At 45.0% G+C, this 18,987-nt stretch overlaps 2 protein-coding genes across 2 annotated transcripts in view; one reads left to right on the top strand and one right to left on the bottom strand.

Moving 5' to 3' along the window:
* Positions 1-4,801, top strand: part of TIMP4 (TIMP metallopeptidase inhibitor 4) — a 39,623-nt gene extending 34,822 nt beyond the window's left edge. Inside the window, exons 3-5 of the mRNA XM_068162675.1 lie at positions 843-957; positions 2,059-2,183; positions 3,208-4,801. Of these exons, the coding sequence (XP_068018776.1) occupies positions 843-957; positions 2,059-2,183; positions 3,208-3,405 (438 nt within the window). The 3' untranslated portion in view covers positions 3,406-4,801. The remainder of the gene's footprint in view (positions 1-842; positions 958-2,058; positions 2,184-3,207) is intronic.
* SYN2 (synapsin II) overlaps positions 1-18,987 on the bottom strand; it is a 250,442-nt gene that overhangs the window by 109,214 nt on the left and 122,241 nt on the right. Inside the window, exon 5 of the mRNA XM_068162676.1 lies at positions 8,006-8,095. Within this exon, the coding sequence (XP_068018777.1) occupies positions 8,006-8,095 (90 nt within the window). The remainder of the gene's footprint in view (positions 1-8,005; positions 8,096-18,987) is intronic.

The raw sequence follows: 18,987 nt of genomic DNA on the forward strand, positions 1-18,987 counted from the left end.
CTGCAGCACATTATCTCTGTGTTACTTCTTAAATGGAAGATGCCAGAAGAATCTAAATTGAAGAGAAAGCTTTAAAGATTCATGAAAGACACTGAAAATGCTCATTGAAAAACTTAGAATTTGAAGTAATTAAGACCTAACTTCCTTCTAAAATTAAGATTTCATTTAGTGTAGAGAGGGGATTTAATTGTTGCTGTTTTCTCATCTAAGTTCACATAGTTACTATGATGAGCAGAGGGCTGGAGCACCTCTCCTGTGGAGACAGACTGAGAGAGTTGGGGTTGTTCAGTCTGGAGAGGAGAGGGCTCCAAGGAGACCTTCTGGCTCCAAGGAGACCTTCTTGTGGCCTTCCAGTATCTGAAGGGGGCCTACGAGAAAGCTGGGGAGGGACTTTTTAAGGTGTCAGGTAATGATAGGACTGGGGGGAATAGAGCAAAACTGGAAGTGGATAGATTCAGATTGGATGTTAAAAAGTTCTTCCCCATGAGGGTGGTGAGACACTGGAACAGGTTGCCCAGGGAGGTGGTGGAAGCCTCATCCCTGGAGGTTTTTAAGGCTAGGCTGGATGTGGCACTGAGCAACCTGAACTATCCCTGGCCATGTTAGGGAGCATGGATCTAGATGAACCTTGAGGTCCTTTCCAACCCTGACAATTCTATGATTCTATGAATGATTCTAATTTTAGGCTTCAGGGCCTTTTTTAAAGAGCCTCTACACAGGATGTAACTGGAATGTATATGGAATATATGCACCATACATGTCTTCCAGCTGCTGTTTGCAGCTGGGTTTTCTTTTGTCATGTTTGTTTTCCACTACTAACTTTCTGTTCTGGTAATTTTCAGATGTTTAAAGGATTTGAAAAGCTGAAGGATGTCCAGTATGTCTATACTCCTTTTGATTCATCACTCTGTGGAGTGAAACTAGAAGCTAACAACAAAAAACAGTATCTTTTGACAGGTAAAATATAACAAGATCTATTTACCTCTAAAAGCAGAAGGAACTGCTTAGATGGACTTTGCAAAACTATGCCAGGCCTCATTAAAACCCAAGGTGTTAATGTATTAAATGATACATATGCATTGAAAGGCACAAATTATGTAAAGCTGAAGCAGTGAAGCAGTGTCCAGAGAAGGGCCAGGAGGATGAGCAGAGGGCTGGAGCACCTCTCCTGTGAGGACAGACTGAAGGAGTTGGGGCTCGAGAAGGCTCAGAGGTGACCTAATTGTGGCCTTCCAGTATCTGAAGGGGGCATACAGGAAGGCTGGGGAGGGACTTCTCAGGATCTCAGGTAGTGATAGGACTAGGGGGAATGGAATGAAGCTGGAGGTGGGGAGATTCAGGCTGGAGGTGAGGAGGAAGTTCTTCCCCATGAGAGTGGTGAAGCCCTGGAATGGGTTGTCCAGGGAGGTGGTTGAGGCCCAGTCCCTGGAGGTGTTTAAGCCCAGGCTGGATGAGGCTCTGGCCAGCCTGATCTAGTGTGGGCTGTCCCTGCCCATGGCAGGGGGGTTGGAACTAGATGATCCTTGTGGTCCCTTCCAACCCTGACTGATGCTATGATCTTCCCTATTTTCCATCCTGCATCTAACAATCCATTTCAAAGCCTGTCAAGGTCAGTAACTGTGTAATCAGGAAACAGGAGGTATGCCTTTACTGTTTCTTTAAAAGCAGCAGGCTTGATTTCCCAGAAATTAAAACCTACTTCATGAGACAACCTACATGGAGATCTGGGGTTCTAAACACCTACAGATTTTTCTCTCTACCTATTTTTCTATAGAGCCCTAAAAACTAGTTTAGCATACTCCTGCAACTGCATCCATGCCTGGCTGGCTGATTATCAGCATCTTTTGACAACTAGCCTTCTTAAATACTTTATATTTATTCAGCATGCCATCAGCAGAAGAGTCCTTCTCAGTGATAACTGCATTCATGGAAAGCAGGATGCAACATGACTCATTTGGTACAATTAGTTGAAAACTTTGGGTATTCTTGCAAGTGATGTCAGTGTTTAGAAAACAGTTTGATTTGCTTGCCTTGTTTTTCTTCTTTTCCACACTGCAGGGCAAATCTTAAGTGATGGTAAAGTCCTCATCCATCTATGCAACTACATTGAACCATGGGATGATTTATCCTTGTCTCAAAAGAAGAGTCTCAATCAGAGATATCAAATGGGCTGTGGCTGCAAAGTAAGTACAGAATGAAACACTAATGGTGGAGCTCATCTTAGAGGTACTAACAGGGTCCACTAGTGGGAACTGTTCTCTCAGACACCATATATTTCATAATACTTGAGACTAAATACCACTGCAAAGAAACCTGCAATATACTGAGTGCCTCACAACCCCTCAGGCTGTGCTGCCATTCATCAAGACCTGGACAGGCTGGAGAGCTGGGTGGAGGGAAACCTTACAAAGTTCAACAAGGGCAAGTGTAAAGTCCTGCACCTGGGGAGGAACAAGTCCCCACAGCAGTACAGCTGAGGGGCACCTGATGAAAAGAAGGTTCACAAATAGGGACCTCTGATTCCTGGTGGACAAGTTCACCATCAGCCAACAATGTGTTCTTGTATCCAAGGTGGCCAATGGTCTTCTGGGGGGCATTAAGAAGAGTGTGACCAGCAAGTTGAGGGAGGTTCTCCTCCTCATTACTCAGCCCTAGTGAGGCCACACCTGGAGTACCAGGTGCAGTTCCGGGCTTCTCAGTTCGAGAGAGACAGAGAACTGCCGGAGAGACTTCAGTGAAGGTCACAAAGATACTGAAGCATCTCTGTGAGGAGGAAAGGTTGACAGACCTGGGGCTTTTTAGCCCAGAGAACAGGGGATCTTCCCAATGCTGATCAATAGCTAAAGGGCAGAGGGCAAGAAGATGGAGCTGGGCTCTTTGCAGTGTGTTCAGACTGAAATACTGGAACCAGTAACAGGATGAGGGGCAGTGGGCACAAACTGGAACCCAGGAGGTTCCACCAAAACATAAGAAACTTCTTTGCTGTGAGGGTGCTGGAGCCCTGGAGCAGACTGCCCAAAGTGGTTATGGAGTCTTCTTCTCTGGAGGGATTCCAAACCTACCTGGACATTGTGATCCTGGGCAGCCTGCTATGGGTGACCTTGCTTTAGCAGGGGGCTGGACTGCATGATTCTCAGGGGTCCCATCCAACCCCCACCATGAAGTGATTCTGGGATTCTGTGAACTAACATATTATTTCATCTTTAGATTACTACCTGCTACATGGTGCCCTGCTCAATCACTGCCCCAAATGAATGCCTGTGGACAGACTGGCTGATAGAAAGGAAGCTATACGGGCACCAAGCCAAGCACTATGCCTGCATCAAGAGAAGTGATGGCACTTGCAGCTGGTACCGAGGTGGTCCTCCGCCAGAGAAAGAGTTTATTGATATCAGTGAACCTTAAAATGATCACTTCCTAAAAAGCCTTGGAGTCTAATTCCATCAAACACTGCACGCTCACAGCTTCGAACTGCCATCGTCTAATGTATCTGTTGCTTAGAAACAAACACAGATTGTCCTGTACAGCTAAAGTACGAGCCCATGGAATTGGCACTCATGCAAGAGGAGGAACAAATCTCCTGGAGGTAGCTACTCTGTAAAGTTATGCTTTGTACAGAGAGGCTCGAGCTGAGAATGGTCCTCTGTGTCCTCTCCGGCATAACAAGCTTCCCTTTTACCAATAGGAATGTGCAAGAACAAAAGAATTGCCTGAATTTTTCCCCTCTTTCTGTTAACCTACAGAGTAAGAGAGCCCCATGTTTTATTCCAAATCTCTCTGATGAACTACAGAATGTTTTATAGAACTATTTTTTTTTTGTCCTGTATGAAAGTCTTCTGATACAAAAGAATTATTGTACAGTGTATATGTAAAGTATTATAACTATGTGCTGTAAGAAAGACTTCCAAAATCCCTCTGTTTCCTTATCTCTTGAAACAAGTTGAAGACTTCTGTGATTAAAACAATCTGTGCTCCATATTTTGCATGTTACTCATGTTGTACTTTTACCTAGAGAGCTGTAACTGGCATTGATAAGGAAGTTAAAACCTCCTTCATAATCAAAATCCTCTTACCCAATCCAGTATTCCTATGGACCAACTACACCTTGTTGAACGACAAGAGATGTTCCAATGCTTCAGCATTTTAGGGAACCCACAGTAATCATGACAGTCTAAAAGTGCTTACATTTACAGAAAGCAGCATGTCCATCCCCATGGCAGCTGCATTGCTTGACACTGCCTCTCTCTATATGTGACCAGGTCATTGGACTGCAGCACTTGTTAGAGCCGTGGCTTTAGAAACTCATGTGAGAATCTATGCACTAGATGTTGAGTAACTTACACCACAGGTGATTTTTAAACAGCTCTCAAATATTTGACCATATTTCATTATTTACATTCACATTCATGAATGTTTCATTCATGACTACCCATACTCTGTCCTCATGAATTTGGGAGCTTATGAACTTACACTAGGAAAGCATCACCAGCTATTTTTAATGTCGTTTCTGAACTGAGTAGTGAGTAACCACTCTCACAAATATCTTAACTGTACAAAAGCAATTCAGCTCACAGTGTGAGCTGACTTGAGAAGTGACATCAGTAAATGCCAAAGTTCAGACAGTTGTCCAACTGCTTGTGTGCCAGAAATGGGATAAGCACCACCACGTAGGGTATGAATCTCTAATAGCTGCCAGTTCCGGCATACTTTTTTCTCTCCAGTGTTCTCCACTGGGTTCCTTTCCCTTCATTCCAGTTTTGGAATCCCTCTCATGTGTTCCTCATGTGAGAATTTAGAACAACAGGCAGAGATTTAGGGCCTTTCTGGTCCTGTTTGGTTAGATTTGGTCTATTTAAAGGTTTAATGCAAACACTTTGCTCATTCCTGCTAACCGCAGTGGGACATTTCCAGCCTGTGGGCTCATCAGGAATCAGAGCTCTTACTGTCCAAGGGTTCAAGGCTCCAGTGTTCCACATAGTTCCTTTAGACTGTTTGTTATCCAATCCTTATGAAAGCATTGGGACTTCAGCTTGCACAGAACATAAGCACATCTGTAAGTGCAGAGGCAGCTCTAACACCATTGACTTTGATGAAGCAGTACTTTGGACATAAAATTAAGCATCTCCCATGTATCTTGGTGTCGTAGGGTCACACTTGGCACATCCCAAGATAGGTTGGATTGGATATACAACACAGACTTGCAAAAAAACCCACCTGCATAAATGGTTTTGGGGATCAATCCAGTTCACCTTTCTAATGTTGATTTTGACAACTGCATGAATCCATACTGAAAGGTTTGGAAACACTCTTGTGAGAATAAAGATTCTTCATCACTTTTATTTTGGCTAAAATGTCACAATTCTAATGAAAGCAAACAGGGAGGCCTGCCATTATTCCTTTGAGCAATTCATGCCCTTTAACAGCCAATGTTTCTCTTTTTATTCACTGCAAATCAGTTTTGCTGGTTTAATATACAACCCTGATTTGAGACACTGTATATTTATGCTTCCAGATGTAAAACTTTGCTCCTATCCTGTATTGCTAAAGACAAAAAAAAAGCATCACCTAATGCTAATCTGGACCTCTAAGATCATCAAGTCCAACCTTCTACCCAATCCCTCCATGACTGCTAGACCATGCCCCAAAGTGCTCAATTTTGAACACCTCCAGGGATGGTGACTCTTGGAGGTCTCTTCCAGCCTCGGTGATTCTGTGCCTCCACCACACCCCTGGCCAGCCTGGTCCAATGCCTGACCACTCTTTCAGTAAAGAAATTCTTCCTAATATCCAACCTACAGAAATAAAATGGAAAAGCTTTTCTTCTTCCAAAAAGGAATAGATTTTGCAGCCAACATCTGCTGTCAGTGCAGTTACTACATTACTAATTTCAATCCCAAGCCTCATGTCCTCAGGTCAAACCGAACCAACTCCTACACCGGCCTGCAAGAGCTTAATAACCATCCAGAGTCAGACTCAAGCACGTGGCTAATTAATATTCAATACATGCACAGTGCAGCAATTGTTTCCAAATCCATTTTGATGTAATGGTGTCTTTTGAGTACCACTTTGCAGCAAATGGATGTTTTCTGTTTTCTGTTTCAGTTTTATAGCAATTAGGCCTTAAACTCAACTAACTCAGCTCAGACTGCCTTTGGTACACACCTTGTGAAATGTTGCCTGCAGTATTTATGGACTGTAATATTCATTGTATGCCATAATCACTTTAAAAAACATTTTTAGGCCTGACATGCCATAAAGTGTCCCATATGAAGTGCTTTAAAATGAATGGCCATCCAGTTTCATTCCTGCCTGAGCATAAAGCTGGCTAAACCTCCCACAATGGGCAGTGCAAAGATATCTATTTTTCAATTGTTTTTACCCATCTCAATAAACATGGTAAGAAAACAGACTGAAGGAGTTGGGGCTGTTCAGTCTGCAGAAGAGAAGGCTCCCAGGTGACCTAATTGTGGCCTTCCAGTATCTGAAGGGAGCCTACAAGAAGGCTCGGGAGGGACTTCTCAGGATCTCAGGTGGTGATAGGACTAGGGGGAATGGAATGAAGCTGGAGGTGGGGAGATTCAGGCTGGATGTGAGGAGGAAGTTCTTCCCCATGAGAGTGGTGAAGCCCTGGAATGGGTTGTCCAGGGAGGTGGTTGAGGCCCCGTCCCTGGAGGTGTTTAAGACCAGGCTGATGATCCTTATGGTCCCTTCCAACCCTGACTGATACTATGATACTATGACACTACTATGATGAAAAGCTCTACAAAACAGAATGATGGCTTATTTTCCCTGAGATCCAGCACTGGAAATGATTATGAAATGGATTCACTACAATACAACAACTCCAAATATGTTTTTTTCCTCTCAAGATCTTGACTCCAGTGGCACTGATGTATTATCAACAGCAGATTATTTTTTACAGCATTGTATTTTTACTTCTGGAAGCTGTGTATGCATTATGCAAAAGGTTAGAGTAGAAATCCAGCCTGGTGCAGCATTTGCTTTTAATTTGGAAATGACTCACATGACTTAGGATAAGGGTAGAGAAAAGAACAGAGGAGGGAGACTGTGCAGGTGAAGGATGGAAAAAACACCACCTCAAACTTCATTGCCTTTTCCTCAGAGTTCCACTGAAGTTTTAATTAACTTGTCCCACAGTTCTGTTGAAAAAGCTGGCTGGGGTTTTGGTGGGTTGGCTTGGTGGTTTTTTTTTCATGACAGAGAACATGAGAGGTGGGAATGTAGTGAAACAAAGGGAACTAATTACTGAGGGAAAGGCTGCAGATATGACTCAACCAGCAACGAGTGCAGAAAGCCTGATGGCATTTTGTATAGTTTTAATCAGTCTGAGATGAATGTTTCTGTTTCAAAACGTGTTTCATTAAAGCAGCTCCATTTTTACACAAAGGGATGGCATCTTTCTTTGTTTGCCTTTTACTGCTGCCTAGAGCCTCACTACAAATGATCACCATGTGGCAGAAGAAGCTGAAGAAGCCAAAGCATCGCAGTACCTCTGGCCTGCTCAGCTCCAAACTCAGCCCACAGGTATCTGGAGAGTTTGCACAGAATGGTTTGGGTTGGAAGGCATCATTGCAGGCCATCTAGTCCAACCCCCCTGCAACAAGCAGGGACATCCTGGGTGTCCTGGGGTGCATCAAGAAAAGTGTGGCCAGCAGGGCTAGAGAGGTTCTTCTGCCCCTCTATTCTGCCATGCTGAGACCACACCTGGAATACTGTGTTCAGTTTTGGGCTCCCCAGTTCAAGAGAGACAGAGATCTGCTGGAGAAAGTCCAATAGGGAGCTACAAGGGTGATTGCAGGACTTGAACATCTCTCCTATGAAGAGAGACTGAGACCTGGGGCTGTTTAGTCTGGAGAAGAGAAGGCTGAAGGGAGATCTGATCAATGCCTATCAATATCTGAGGGGTGGGTGTCAAGTGGAGGGGGGCAAGCTCTTTCCAGTGGTGCACAGTAAGAAGAAAAGGAACAATGGGTTTTGCACTTACCATTTCCTTGTGATTCGGATAGAACGTTTGCTCAATTAAAGGGAACTTCTCTGGACCCAACGTTTTGAAGACAGACACCAGCTGGGCAAACTGTAAAATAAAGCAAAACAAAAGAAAGAGCTTAGGAGGAAAACCACAGGCTGTCAAAGGAGCTCATATTGTTGTTTTGCTCCTTATATTTCACGTTTCATGAGCTCAGCAAACAGACGTTATCCACCTTCTCCCTTCCTTTCTCCCACACACACCTTTGTAATCCATCCTAGCCGTGACTGCACTCACAGAGCAACAAAGAACATTCTAAGAGTTAAGCCTTCCCATGCACAGAAAAGGAAATGTATTAGAACACTGGTTTTCAGATAACTGAGAGCCTATGTATTTAAAGCTCTATCTACTTTTGCATTTTCTACCACCTTTCATCTAGAGATCAAATTTAGTTTGCATTCATTTAGCCTCCAGCACCTCGCTGACACTGGAAAGCAACTTTGCAAAGCTGGGAAATGGAGAAAAAGCAGTAACTACATAGAATCCTAGCATGGGTTGGGTTGGAAGGGACCTTAAGCATCATCTAGTTCCAACCCCCCTGCCATGGGCAGGGACACCTCCCACTAGCCCAGGTCGTTCGAGGCCTCATCCAGCCTGGCCTTGAACATCTCCAGGGAGGGAGCATCCACAACCTCCCTGGGGAACCTGTTCCAGTGTCTCCCCACCCTCACTAGAAAGAATCTCTTCCTAACATCCAGTTTACATCTCCCCTCTTCCCATTTAAATCCATTAAATCATAGAACATACTGGGTTGGATGTGACCTTTAAAGGTCATCTAGTCCAACCCCCCTGCACTCAGCAGGGCCATCCCCAACAAAAGCACCACCAAATCTATATCACAATGTAAGAAGGTAGGTGAAGAACAACTAAGAGAATTTTCATTTCCTAGGGTCTAGCCCTGTACCAGAGCTACACCACCCTTCTTCCATGATCAGCAAAGATGCTGATGCTTTAAACAGCCACATGTTATTGCCATTGGTATTAATGGTTCCTTTCTGGAGCCTTCCTCTGTCATATCCAGCCTGCCTACACACCAGACTGTAGCAACATGGAAAGCAAAACTACATTTAAACACAAAAAGGACAAAGAATTCTTTAACAAATAGAAATGTATTTTGTGGCTGCTCTTTCTCTTCCCTGAGCAGATCAACTCCTCTGTTTTAACAGCTCAAAACCTGACTCTAGAAATGAGGGCTCAGCGATGGAGGTTTCTAGGGAGCAGGACAGCTTTGGCAGTCAAAGGACCACTATTGTTTCAGGACTCTAAAGCTCTGGCTTGTACATTGCCTGTGATGTGTTGAATTGTCATTATGCCAACATGAGACATAAACAAGGAGCGTTTGAACAGTGGGATTTGCTAGTTACACACAGGAGGTGGGGGGGAAAGCAAAGAACAATACAACTCTGTCCATAATGCAGTTTGATCAAACACCTACCCTCTTAATGCAATTTAAGGGGCAGGGATAGCAAAAACTGTTTAAAAGGGGGGGGGGGTGGGAAAAAAAAATGATGAAAGCTTTGCATCCCATTTCCAGCTGGCATGGAGAGCATGCTTAATTCGGTGGTGTTTACTTAGGTTGGGTAAAACATATTGTGATTTTTGAAGCCCAGTGGAAAATACTTCCCTGATGAGTAGTTTGCAGCAAAAAGGATGAAGACATCCTAGTGAGATGGTGTGCAGTACAAAGCAGGCCTCAAGGATAGGAAATATTTATCACAGCTCCCAAAATAAGGTGGTTTGCAAACAGGATTCCTGACAACTCACTGTTTGTTTCTGTTCTCATCCAAGATCCAGCCTCAAAATTTCAGAAGCAAATACTGCCCAGTAGAGACATGACTTCCACCAAATAATTCTTACCTTGAAGTAAATCTATTTACCTATCTTTAAACAAGCAACTTTACAAGCAATTGTATGTCCTGTGTGTTTCTCTCCTTATTCTAGTCTCTGTTTTCACTGAAAGCAAGCAACAACCAGTGAGAAGCTGATACTGTTGGTAGGGGTTGTGGCATCCACTCAAGAAGCAAGCAAGCTATAATTCAGATTAATAGGAGCAAATGCTTGTTTACTTAAAATAAAATAGTACCAGCCACAGATAATAGACATCTACCACTCTGAATTACTCTCTAATCTCCTCATTAAGCTTTGAAATAGCATGTAGGAAATATAGGTTTGGATTTCCTGAGGCAGATTTCCTGCAGGTCTGGGGAATGCTTTGTCCTTTACCCCTGCTGGGCTGCTGCTTCAGCCCTGTGTTTACCACTTTAGGCATCTCTTGTCTAACTTGTTTCCCTCAAAAAAAGGCAATCTCATAAATTCAACCCAAGTTCACACAGAATTTTGCCACTCTGATTGTGCACCCTTAAACTGCCAGAAATATTTCTTATTTCCCTTGCTTGCTACAGGTCAGTTTATGAAAGAATTTCATTTATGGTTTAATGACCTCCTATCGATTTTTTAGGTGTGATCTGGACCATATCTTTTACATTTTCCTTTTGAGCAGCTGAACCAAACACACACCAGTTGAATAGAGGCCACTTCAGAAAATCCTGCTGTACCCTGGAGATTTTGGAAGCTACAGAGAGTTTACAAACAGGATGAACATACTGGCTCAACAACAGAGCTGAGAGGGTTGTCATCAGTGGCACAGAGTCAACTTGGAAGCCTGTGGCCAGTGGTGTTCCCCAGGGATCAGTACTGGGTCTAGTTTTGGTCAGTATCTTTATCAACAACCTGGCTGAGGGGATTGAGTGAACCCTCAGAAAGTTTGCTGATGATAAAAAACTGGGGGGTGGCTGACACACCTCAGGCTGTGCTGCCATCCAACATGACCTGGACAGGCTGGGTGCAGGCAAACCTCATGATGTTCAATAAGGACAAGTGAAGAATCCTGCACCTGAGAAAAAATAACAACAGGCAGCAGTACAGGTCAGGGGCTGCCCTGCTGGAAAGCAGCTCCATGGAGAAAGACCTTGGAGTGCTGGTGGGCAGCAAGCTCTGCATGGGACAGCAATGTGCCCTTGTGGCCAGGAGAGCAAATAGTGTCCTGGGGGGCATCAAGAAAAGTATGGCCAGCAGGGCTAGGGAGGTTCTTCTCCCATTCTACTCTGCCCTGCTAAGACCACACCTGGAATACTGTGTGCAGGTTTGGGATCCTCAGTTCAAGAGAGACAGAGACCTGCTGGAGAGAATCCACTGGAGAGACATGAGGATGATTAGGGGACTTGAGCACTTCCCCTGTGAAGAGGGACTGAGAGCCCTGGGGCTGATTAGTCAGAAGACAGAGGAGATCTGATCAATGTCTATCAAAATCTGAGGGGTGGGTGTCAAGTACACTGCACTGGTTAGGCCACACCTCGAGTACTGTGTCCAGTTCTGGGCCCCTCAGTTTAGGAAGGATGTTGACTTGCTGGAACGAGTCCAGAGAAGAGCAACAAAGTTGGTGAGGGGTTTGGAACACAAGCCCTATGAGGAGAGGCTGAGGGAGCTGGGGCTGCTTAGCCTGGAGAAGAGGAGACTTAGGGGTGACCTTATCACTCTCTACAACTACCTGAAGGGAGGTTGTAGACAGGCTGATGATGGTCTCTTCTCCCAGGCACCCAGTACCAGAACAAGAGGACACAGTCTCAAGCTGCGCCAGGGGAGGTTCAGGTTGGATGTTAGGAAGAAGTTCTATACAGAAAGAGTGATTGCACTATGGAACGGGTTGCCCGGGGAGGTGGTGGAGTCGCCGTCATTGAAGGTGTTCAGAAGGAGACTTGACGGGGTGCTTGGTGCCATGGGTTAGCTGTTTGGGTGGGTTGGATTGGTTGATGGGTTGGACACGATGATCTTGAAGGTCTCTTCCAACCTGGTTTGGTTTATTCTAATTCTAATAAAAAAAGTGGAGGGAGCCAAGCTCTTCTGTCCAGCCAGCCTGTAAAAAGGAGGACACTGCAGCCATTAGCTCTCTTGGCCCATGCCTTTGCCTGGACAAGGACTGCTGCTGGCTCCCTGCTTCTCTGCCACGTGGTCAGGCCTGGTCCTTCTCCCCACTACATCCACACTTCTTCAAAAGACTGGTTTTGCATAGGTACTTTCCCCATCCATCCTTGTGAACCCTTCCTTTTATTGTTTTTATACACACACACACACACATATATATATACATATATTGTTTAAAGAAAATTCTTTACCACTCTATTTCCAAGCTATCTCCAAATTATTTATTGGTGGATTTGCTCCTTCCCTTTCTTTTCCTCTCTATTGGGAAAGAGGAGGGGGGAACAGGGGAGGGATTCTCAGCCTTGCCCCCAACTGACCTCTTAACTACCAGCTAAGGCTCAAACCACCACACACCACTACCCTTTCCAGCACCTTAAGAAAAAAACCAGAAACATGGGAAAAGGTTCTTGCAGCTCCTACTTTAGTTAGCTGGTCTTCCTTCTCATTTTCAAATGCTGCATCATATTTTCAGCTCAAAGAGAGAGAGCTTCTCAGCTCCCTGTGCTTTTCACATTATGTTTTTAAAAGGACAACAGTGGAATTTGGTAACCTTCTTTGCAATGCCAGCTCTTCCCTCTGCTCCTAGAGATCAAATGCTTTCACATCTAGGCCTAGGATTAAAAGGTTTGAGATCTAGGCCTACAGATTGCTCTTCCATAAAAGAACAGGAGAGCATCAGCTGCACTTTTCCTCCTCTCCAACACAGTAGGACATAGAGAAGAAGAAAAACCAAGTTAAAAGAGACACTGCTTCCCTTTGGTTTCACCTAAAAGCTTTATGAGGTTGCATCACACTACAAGTGGAACACTATACCTTTGCCTGCACAGACTGCACTGTAAGGAAGCAGCCCACAGTGACAGAGAAAAGAAAAAGAAAGTAAATAAATCTGCCAGCCTCATAGAGATTTGAATAATGGCTTTATTTATCACTTGAGATGAATCTCAATGCGTTTTAATTACACACATGTCACCCCTGCCAGGCTCAGCTCTTTTCCTGAAGAAACCTCACAAACTTCTTCCTCCAAGATAATTAGTTATGAAATTTAAAATTAATAGCTCCAGATGGTGTTTTGTGTGACCTTTAATTCCAGCAAGCTCCTAATCTCTCTCTCCAGGCTGAAGGATAGAGATCATTTGCCATTCCAGTGGGGAATTCCCTGGTAGGCTGAAGAAGATTTGCATGCAATGACACCCTTCACATTTCCCTGTACATTTGCTCCCTATTAGGGAAGCACCACTGAGCTTTTTATTAGTATAAAACCTTTTTTTCCCTCAAGGATTTTTTTTCCCCCTTTACTGTGTGCATTACTTGTCCTCTTCCCAATTTAAGGCTTGCTTCTACTGACAGTGGAAGGACCCCAACTGGCCCTCTTCATGGGAACAGCTAAAATGGTAACAAAACTCACTGGAGCAAACCAGATCACTTTCAATTTCACCCAACCAGACAAGGGCTAGGGAAACTCTGAACAACTTTTAATCTTCCTGCCATGAAAAAATCAACACTTTAGCTGAGATTTAACTCATCATTCACAGCTCTAAGGAATGGGCACCTTACAAAGTGACTAAATTCCATTCAACACCAGTTGACTTCTGGATTTCCATATAGAAATTTGCCCTTTTCTAAATGCATTAAATGTGTCTCAGTGCTGAGGGGTGAAATTCCTGTGTCCAGTTCTGGGCCCCTCGATTTAAGAAGGATGTTGAGATGCTCAAATGTGTTTGGAAAAGGCCAACAACGCCAGTGAGGGGTCTGGAGCATAGCCCTGTGAGGAGAGGCTGAGGGAGCTGGGGTTGTTTAGCCTGGAGAAGAGGAGGCTCAGGGGAGACCTTCTTGCTGTCTACAACTACCTGAAAGAAGGCTGTAGCCAGGTGGGGGTTGGTCTCTTCTCCCAGGCAACCAGTGACAGAATGAGAGGACACAGTCTCAAGCTCCACCAGGGGAGGTTTAGGATGGATGTGAGAAAAAAATTTTTCCCAGAAAGAGAGATTTGCCATTGGAATGGGCTGCCTGGGGAGGTGGTGGAGTCACTGGCCCTGGAAGCGTTTAAGAAGAGACTGGATGAGGCACTCAGTGCCATGGTTTAGTTATTAGATGGTGCTGGGTGATAGGTTGGACTTGATGATCTTGAAGGTCATTTCCAGGCTGGTTAATTCTCTGATACAAAATTTCTGTGTTTCTCATATCTGAACATGCAGCATTGCTGCCAGCTTTCATTGACCATGTGTAACTCAAAAGCAGACAACTGAAGAAAGAATAAATCCAGGGTTGTTACACTGATCAAATGTTTACACAGAGTAATATTTCATCCTACCATGTACATAAACCATTCCTTTGTAAGACTAAGAGCTGACAAAATACAGCTTTCAATGGAAGTGCTCCCGAGATTCCCAGTACTTGTCTGTGCGTTGCACACTAGAGTAAATAATGCAGACAGGGTCCTCAATGCTGGGATCTTCCCTTTCAGGTACAAAGGCAAGCTCCCTTCTCCCTACAGTCAGAATTGCAGACTAGTTTGGTTGGAAAGGACTTTTAAAGCCCATCCAGTACAACCCTGCTGTACTCATCAGGGACTTGTGCAACTTGCCCAGAGCCCAAACAACCTGACCTGGAATGGTTCCAGGGATCCCCATGCCACCTCCCAGGGCAACCTGGGCCAGGGTCTCATCACCCTCAGTGTCAAACATTTCTTCCTTCTCTCCAGTTTGAATCTGCCTCTTTTAGTTTAACCCATCACCCCTTGTCCTGTCACAAATGGCCCTGTTCTAAAGTCTGTCCCAGTCTTTCTGATGGGCTCCAGCCTTTTCATGATAGCATTGGCCTCCTCTGGCCCTGCTCCAAGAGGTCCATGCTGTGGACTCCAGAGCTGGATGCAGCACTGCAGGTGGGGGTCTTTCCTGTGGTGAGATAAGATGCTTGATTTCAGGGCTAAATATCTGGCTTTTACTGTGAGGAAAGCAAGAATCATAACAGAGAAAGTTGAGCACGATTGATACACAACCTGGTCTATTCTATTCTATCATAGTATCAGTCAGGGTTGGAAGGGACTACAAGGATTATCTAGTTCCAACCCCCCTGCCATGGGCAGGGACACCCCACACTAGATCAGGCTGGCCAGAGCCTCGTCCAGCCTGGTCTTAAACACCTCCAGGGACGGGGCCTCGACCACCTCCCTGGACAACCCATTCCAGGGCTTCACCACTCTCATGGTGAAGAACCTCCTCCTCACATCCAGCCTGAATCTCCCCACCTCCAGCTTCATTTCATTCCCCCTAGTCCTATTCTATTCTATTCTATTCTATTCTATTCTATTCTATTCTATTCTATGAGAGTTGAGTAGTTATGTTGCTGCAGTAGAAAGTGTTTCAGTTCTCAGAAGACTTTTCTAGCTTGTTGTCCCATCCAAATTAGAGTGAAAAAAGATTTACAGTATTTCAAAGGCTTCCTACATAAAAGCAAAAAACAAACTAAACAAAAAAGTTTTGGTTTCATTTCATTTACCTCACACATTTAATGACCTGCAGAGGTCTCTTGCAGGTTATCCAAATACAGAGTTAACCAGGTTGGAAAAGACCTTCAAGATCATCGCGTCCAACTTCTCACTCAACACCATGTGATCAACTAAACCATGGCACCAAGTGCCTCATCCAATCTCTTTTTAAACACTGCCAGTGATGGTGACTCCACCACCTCCCTGGGCATCTCATTCCAATGGCCAATCACTCTTTCTGTGAAGAACTTCTTCCTAACATCCAGCCTAAACCTCTCCTGGAGCAGTTTGAGACTGTGTCCTCTCATTCTGTCACTGGGTGCCTGGGAGAAGAGACCAACCCCTTCCTGGCTACAACCTCCCTTCAGGTATTTGCAGAGAGCAAGAAGGTCTCCCCTGAGCCTCCTCTTCTCCAGTCTAAGCAACCCCAGCTCCCTCAGCCTCTCCTCATAGGGCTGTGCTCCAAACCCCTCCCCAGCTTTGTTGCCCTTCCCTGGACACCTTCCAGCAAGTCAACATCTCTCCTAAACTGAGGGGCCCAGAACTGGACACAGGACTCAAGGTGTGGCCTAACCAGTGCTGAATACAGTGGCAGAATGACCTCCCTGCACCTCCTGGGAGGATACATTTGACACAGAGTCCACAGAGTTTAACCAAGAGTTTTCACCACACCTGTATTTTAAACACAGTTCCTGTGTTTGTCTTTGTGGCTTTAAATTGGTTTTTTTCACTGACTGTGAATAAGGGAAGGCTCTCTGTTACTCTTCTTATGCTCTTTGTCTGCTTCCTGGCTGCGACTGGCGTGTGTTTCTCCAGTCCTGCTGTAGTAAACATTAAATGCTTTTCCAGAAGGCTGAGTGCATACAGATTGGATCTGCTATTTGATACCTAACAGGAGAATCAAGGGGCAGAGGCTGCTGACTGTAGCTTACGTACTTCTTTCTATCAGCAGGAGCTGACAGACAACTTAATGGAAGTATTCAAACATTCAAAGTCAATTCCAAGCTTGACATGGCAACTGAACAATGAAACATCGCCTACAAATCAGTTTGGGACACGAACAGAATACAGAAAGGATGGGAACTGACACAGGAACTTGATGTTCCTCCAGTACTTTTCCATGACTGCAATGCAAAGCCAAAGGCAACACTGTTGGACTATGAATGGAAAGATAACTTATGTGGACCCTGTATTCAAGTGTGTTCAAGTGGTAGTTTTGTAACACAGAAGTCACAGAATCACCAAGGTTGGAAGAGACCTCAAAGATCATCAAGTCCAACCTGTCACCACAGACCTCATGACTAAACCATGGCACCAAGTGCCACGTCCAATCTCCTCTTGAACACCTCCAGGCATGGTGACTCCACCACCTCCCTGGGCAGCACATTCCAATGGCTAACAACTCTCTCTGGGAAGAACTTTCTCCTCACCTCCAGCTTTAACTTCCCCTGGTGCAGCTTGAGACTGTGTCCTCTTGTTCTGGTGCTGGTTGCATCAGAGAAGAGACCAACTCCCTCCTGGCTACAACCACCCTTCAGGTAGTTGTAGACAGCAAGAAGGTCTCCCCTGAGCCTCCTCCAGGCTAAATAACCCCAGCTCCCACAGCCTCTCCTCACAAGGCTGTGCTTGAGGCCTCTCCCCAGCCTCATTGCCCTTCTCTGGCCACCTTCAAGTGTCTCAATGTCCTTAAATTGAGGGGCCCAGAACTGGACACAGCACTCAAGGTGTGGCCTAACCAGTGCTGAGTACAGGGCACAATGACTTCCCTGCTCCTGCTGGCCACACTATTCTTGATGCAGGCCAGGATGCCATTGGCCTTCTTGGCCACCTGGGCACACTGCTGGCTCATGTTTAGGCAGCTGTCAATCAGCACCCCCAGGTCCCTTTCTGTTCAACACCTCTCCAGCCACTGCGACCACAGCCTGTAGTCATTGCCTAACCCTCTTTGAAGCCCTCACAGAAGGTGGTGGTGATGATCTCTGCCTCACCAACCTGATCTGCTCTCCCTCAGTGCACTTTTTCATTCAAGTCCTGCTGCACAACCCACTACTCTGGTACTAGCAGCATCTCTTTAACTACAGCTGATATTTCCTCACCCTCAGACAGTGCTTGTCTGTCTTTATTGAGATGGAGCTACTAAACCTGACCCTTCCCCATTTGGATGTCTGCTCCATTTTATCCAGAATTTCCAAAGCTTTGGATTCTGCACCCCTCCTGCAGCCTCTACTGTCTCTGGAAGGCACCTTTTCAGTTTGTAATCATAGAATCATATAGAATCACAGAATCGAGCAGGTTGGAAAAGACCTCAGAGATCATCAAGTCCAGCCTATTACCTAACACCTCCTGACAGCTAAACCATGGCTCCAAGTGCCACATCCAGTCCTGTTTTGAGCACCTCCAGGGACGGGGACTCCACCACCTCCCTGGGCAGCACATTCCAATGGCCAATTCCAATTCTCTTTCTGTGAAGAACTTTCTCCTCACCTCAAGCCTAAACTTCCCTGTCACAGCTTGAGACTGTGTCCTCTTGTTCTTGGTTGCCTGGGAGAAGAGACCAACCCTCTGCTGTCTACAACCTCCTTTCAGGTAGTTGTAGACAGCAAGAAGGTCTCCTCTGAGCCTCCTCTTCTCCAGGCTAAACAACCCCAGCTCCCTGCTGCAATTGACTGCTGGAATATTGTCACATCAGAATGGCATCTGATGAGATGTACAAACCATTAAAGGCTTTTACAGGATGCAGTAATAAGTCTTAAATAAAAACCTCATGCCTTTGGAAGAACTGCAGGCAGAGCAAATTACTTACAAATTGCCAGACTGCATCCATGAGAGGATTACAAGTTGTTGTGTTGGGTTGGTTTGATTTTTTTCACAAGAGTTAGAGAAGCAAGATTTAAGAAAACAAAAACAAAACTAGAAGAGAATCACACTTAAGAGACATAAAAACCACATTTCATCTGGGCTTGCAAAGTTGGGCAGCAAGGCCTCTGGCAACGAGAAACACATTGGCTAATGAAAGAGGTGTTGACAAAATGTGTAAACAGTGAGGAAAGTGAGATGTAAGGAAGACATGGAGTAGAACGAAGGGAAAGCAGTCTGTGAGCATAGAAAGGCAGTAAACAGATCAAGGCATGTTTGTCAGAAAAGAATCAGGGAAAATTAGTACCATGAGGCCTGGATCAAGAGGCCCTCTGGAACCTTTAATTTCAGAATGAAATATTGCAGAGGGGAAAACAAGAAGTTTATGGAACTGAGTCATTCAAATAAAAGCTCTGAGGACTCTTTCTTGGGTGCAGTTGGCAACAGTGAGACTGTGCAGTTTATTCCATGATTATGGGAACGTGGAGTTCAGTGTCCTGTCCAAGGCAACGTTTGTGCACCTGCTTATTTGAAACGGGACCTGGGAATGTGCTTGAGCTCTTCTCCAAAGGGGTTAGGCTCACTACAATAAAAAGAGATTGTATTGTGGGTTCCT

This window comes from Melanerpes formicivorus, unplaced genomic scaffold (genome assembly GCF_026170545.1).
Source record: "Melanerpes formicivorus ecotype bairdi unplaced genomic scaffold, bMelFor1.0.p_v2 SCAF_66, whole genome shotgun sequence".
NCBI classification, from domain to species: Eukaryota; Metazoa; Chordata; class Aves; order Piciformes; family Picidae; genus Melanerpes; species Melanerpes formicivorus.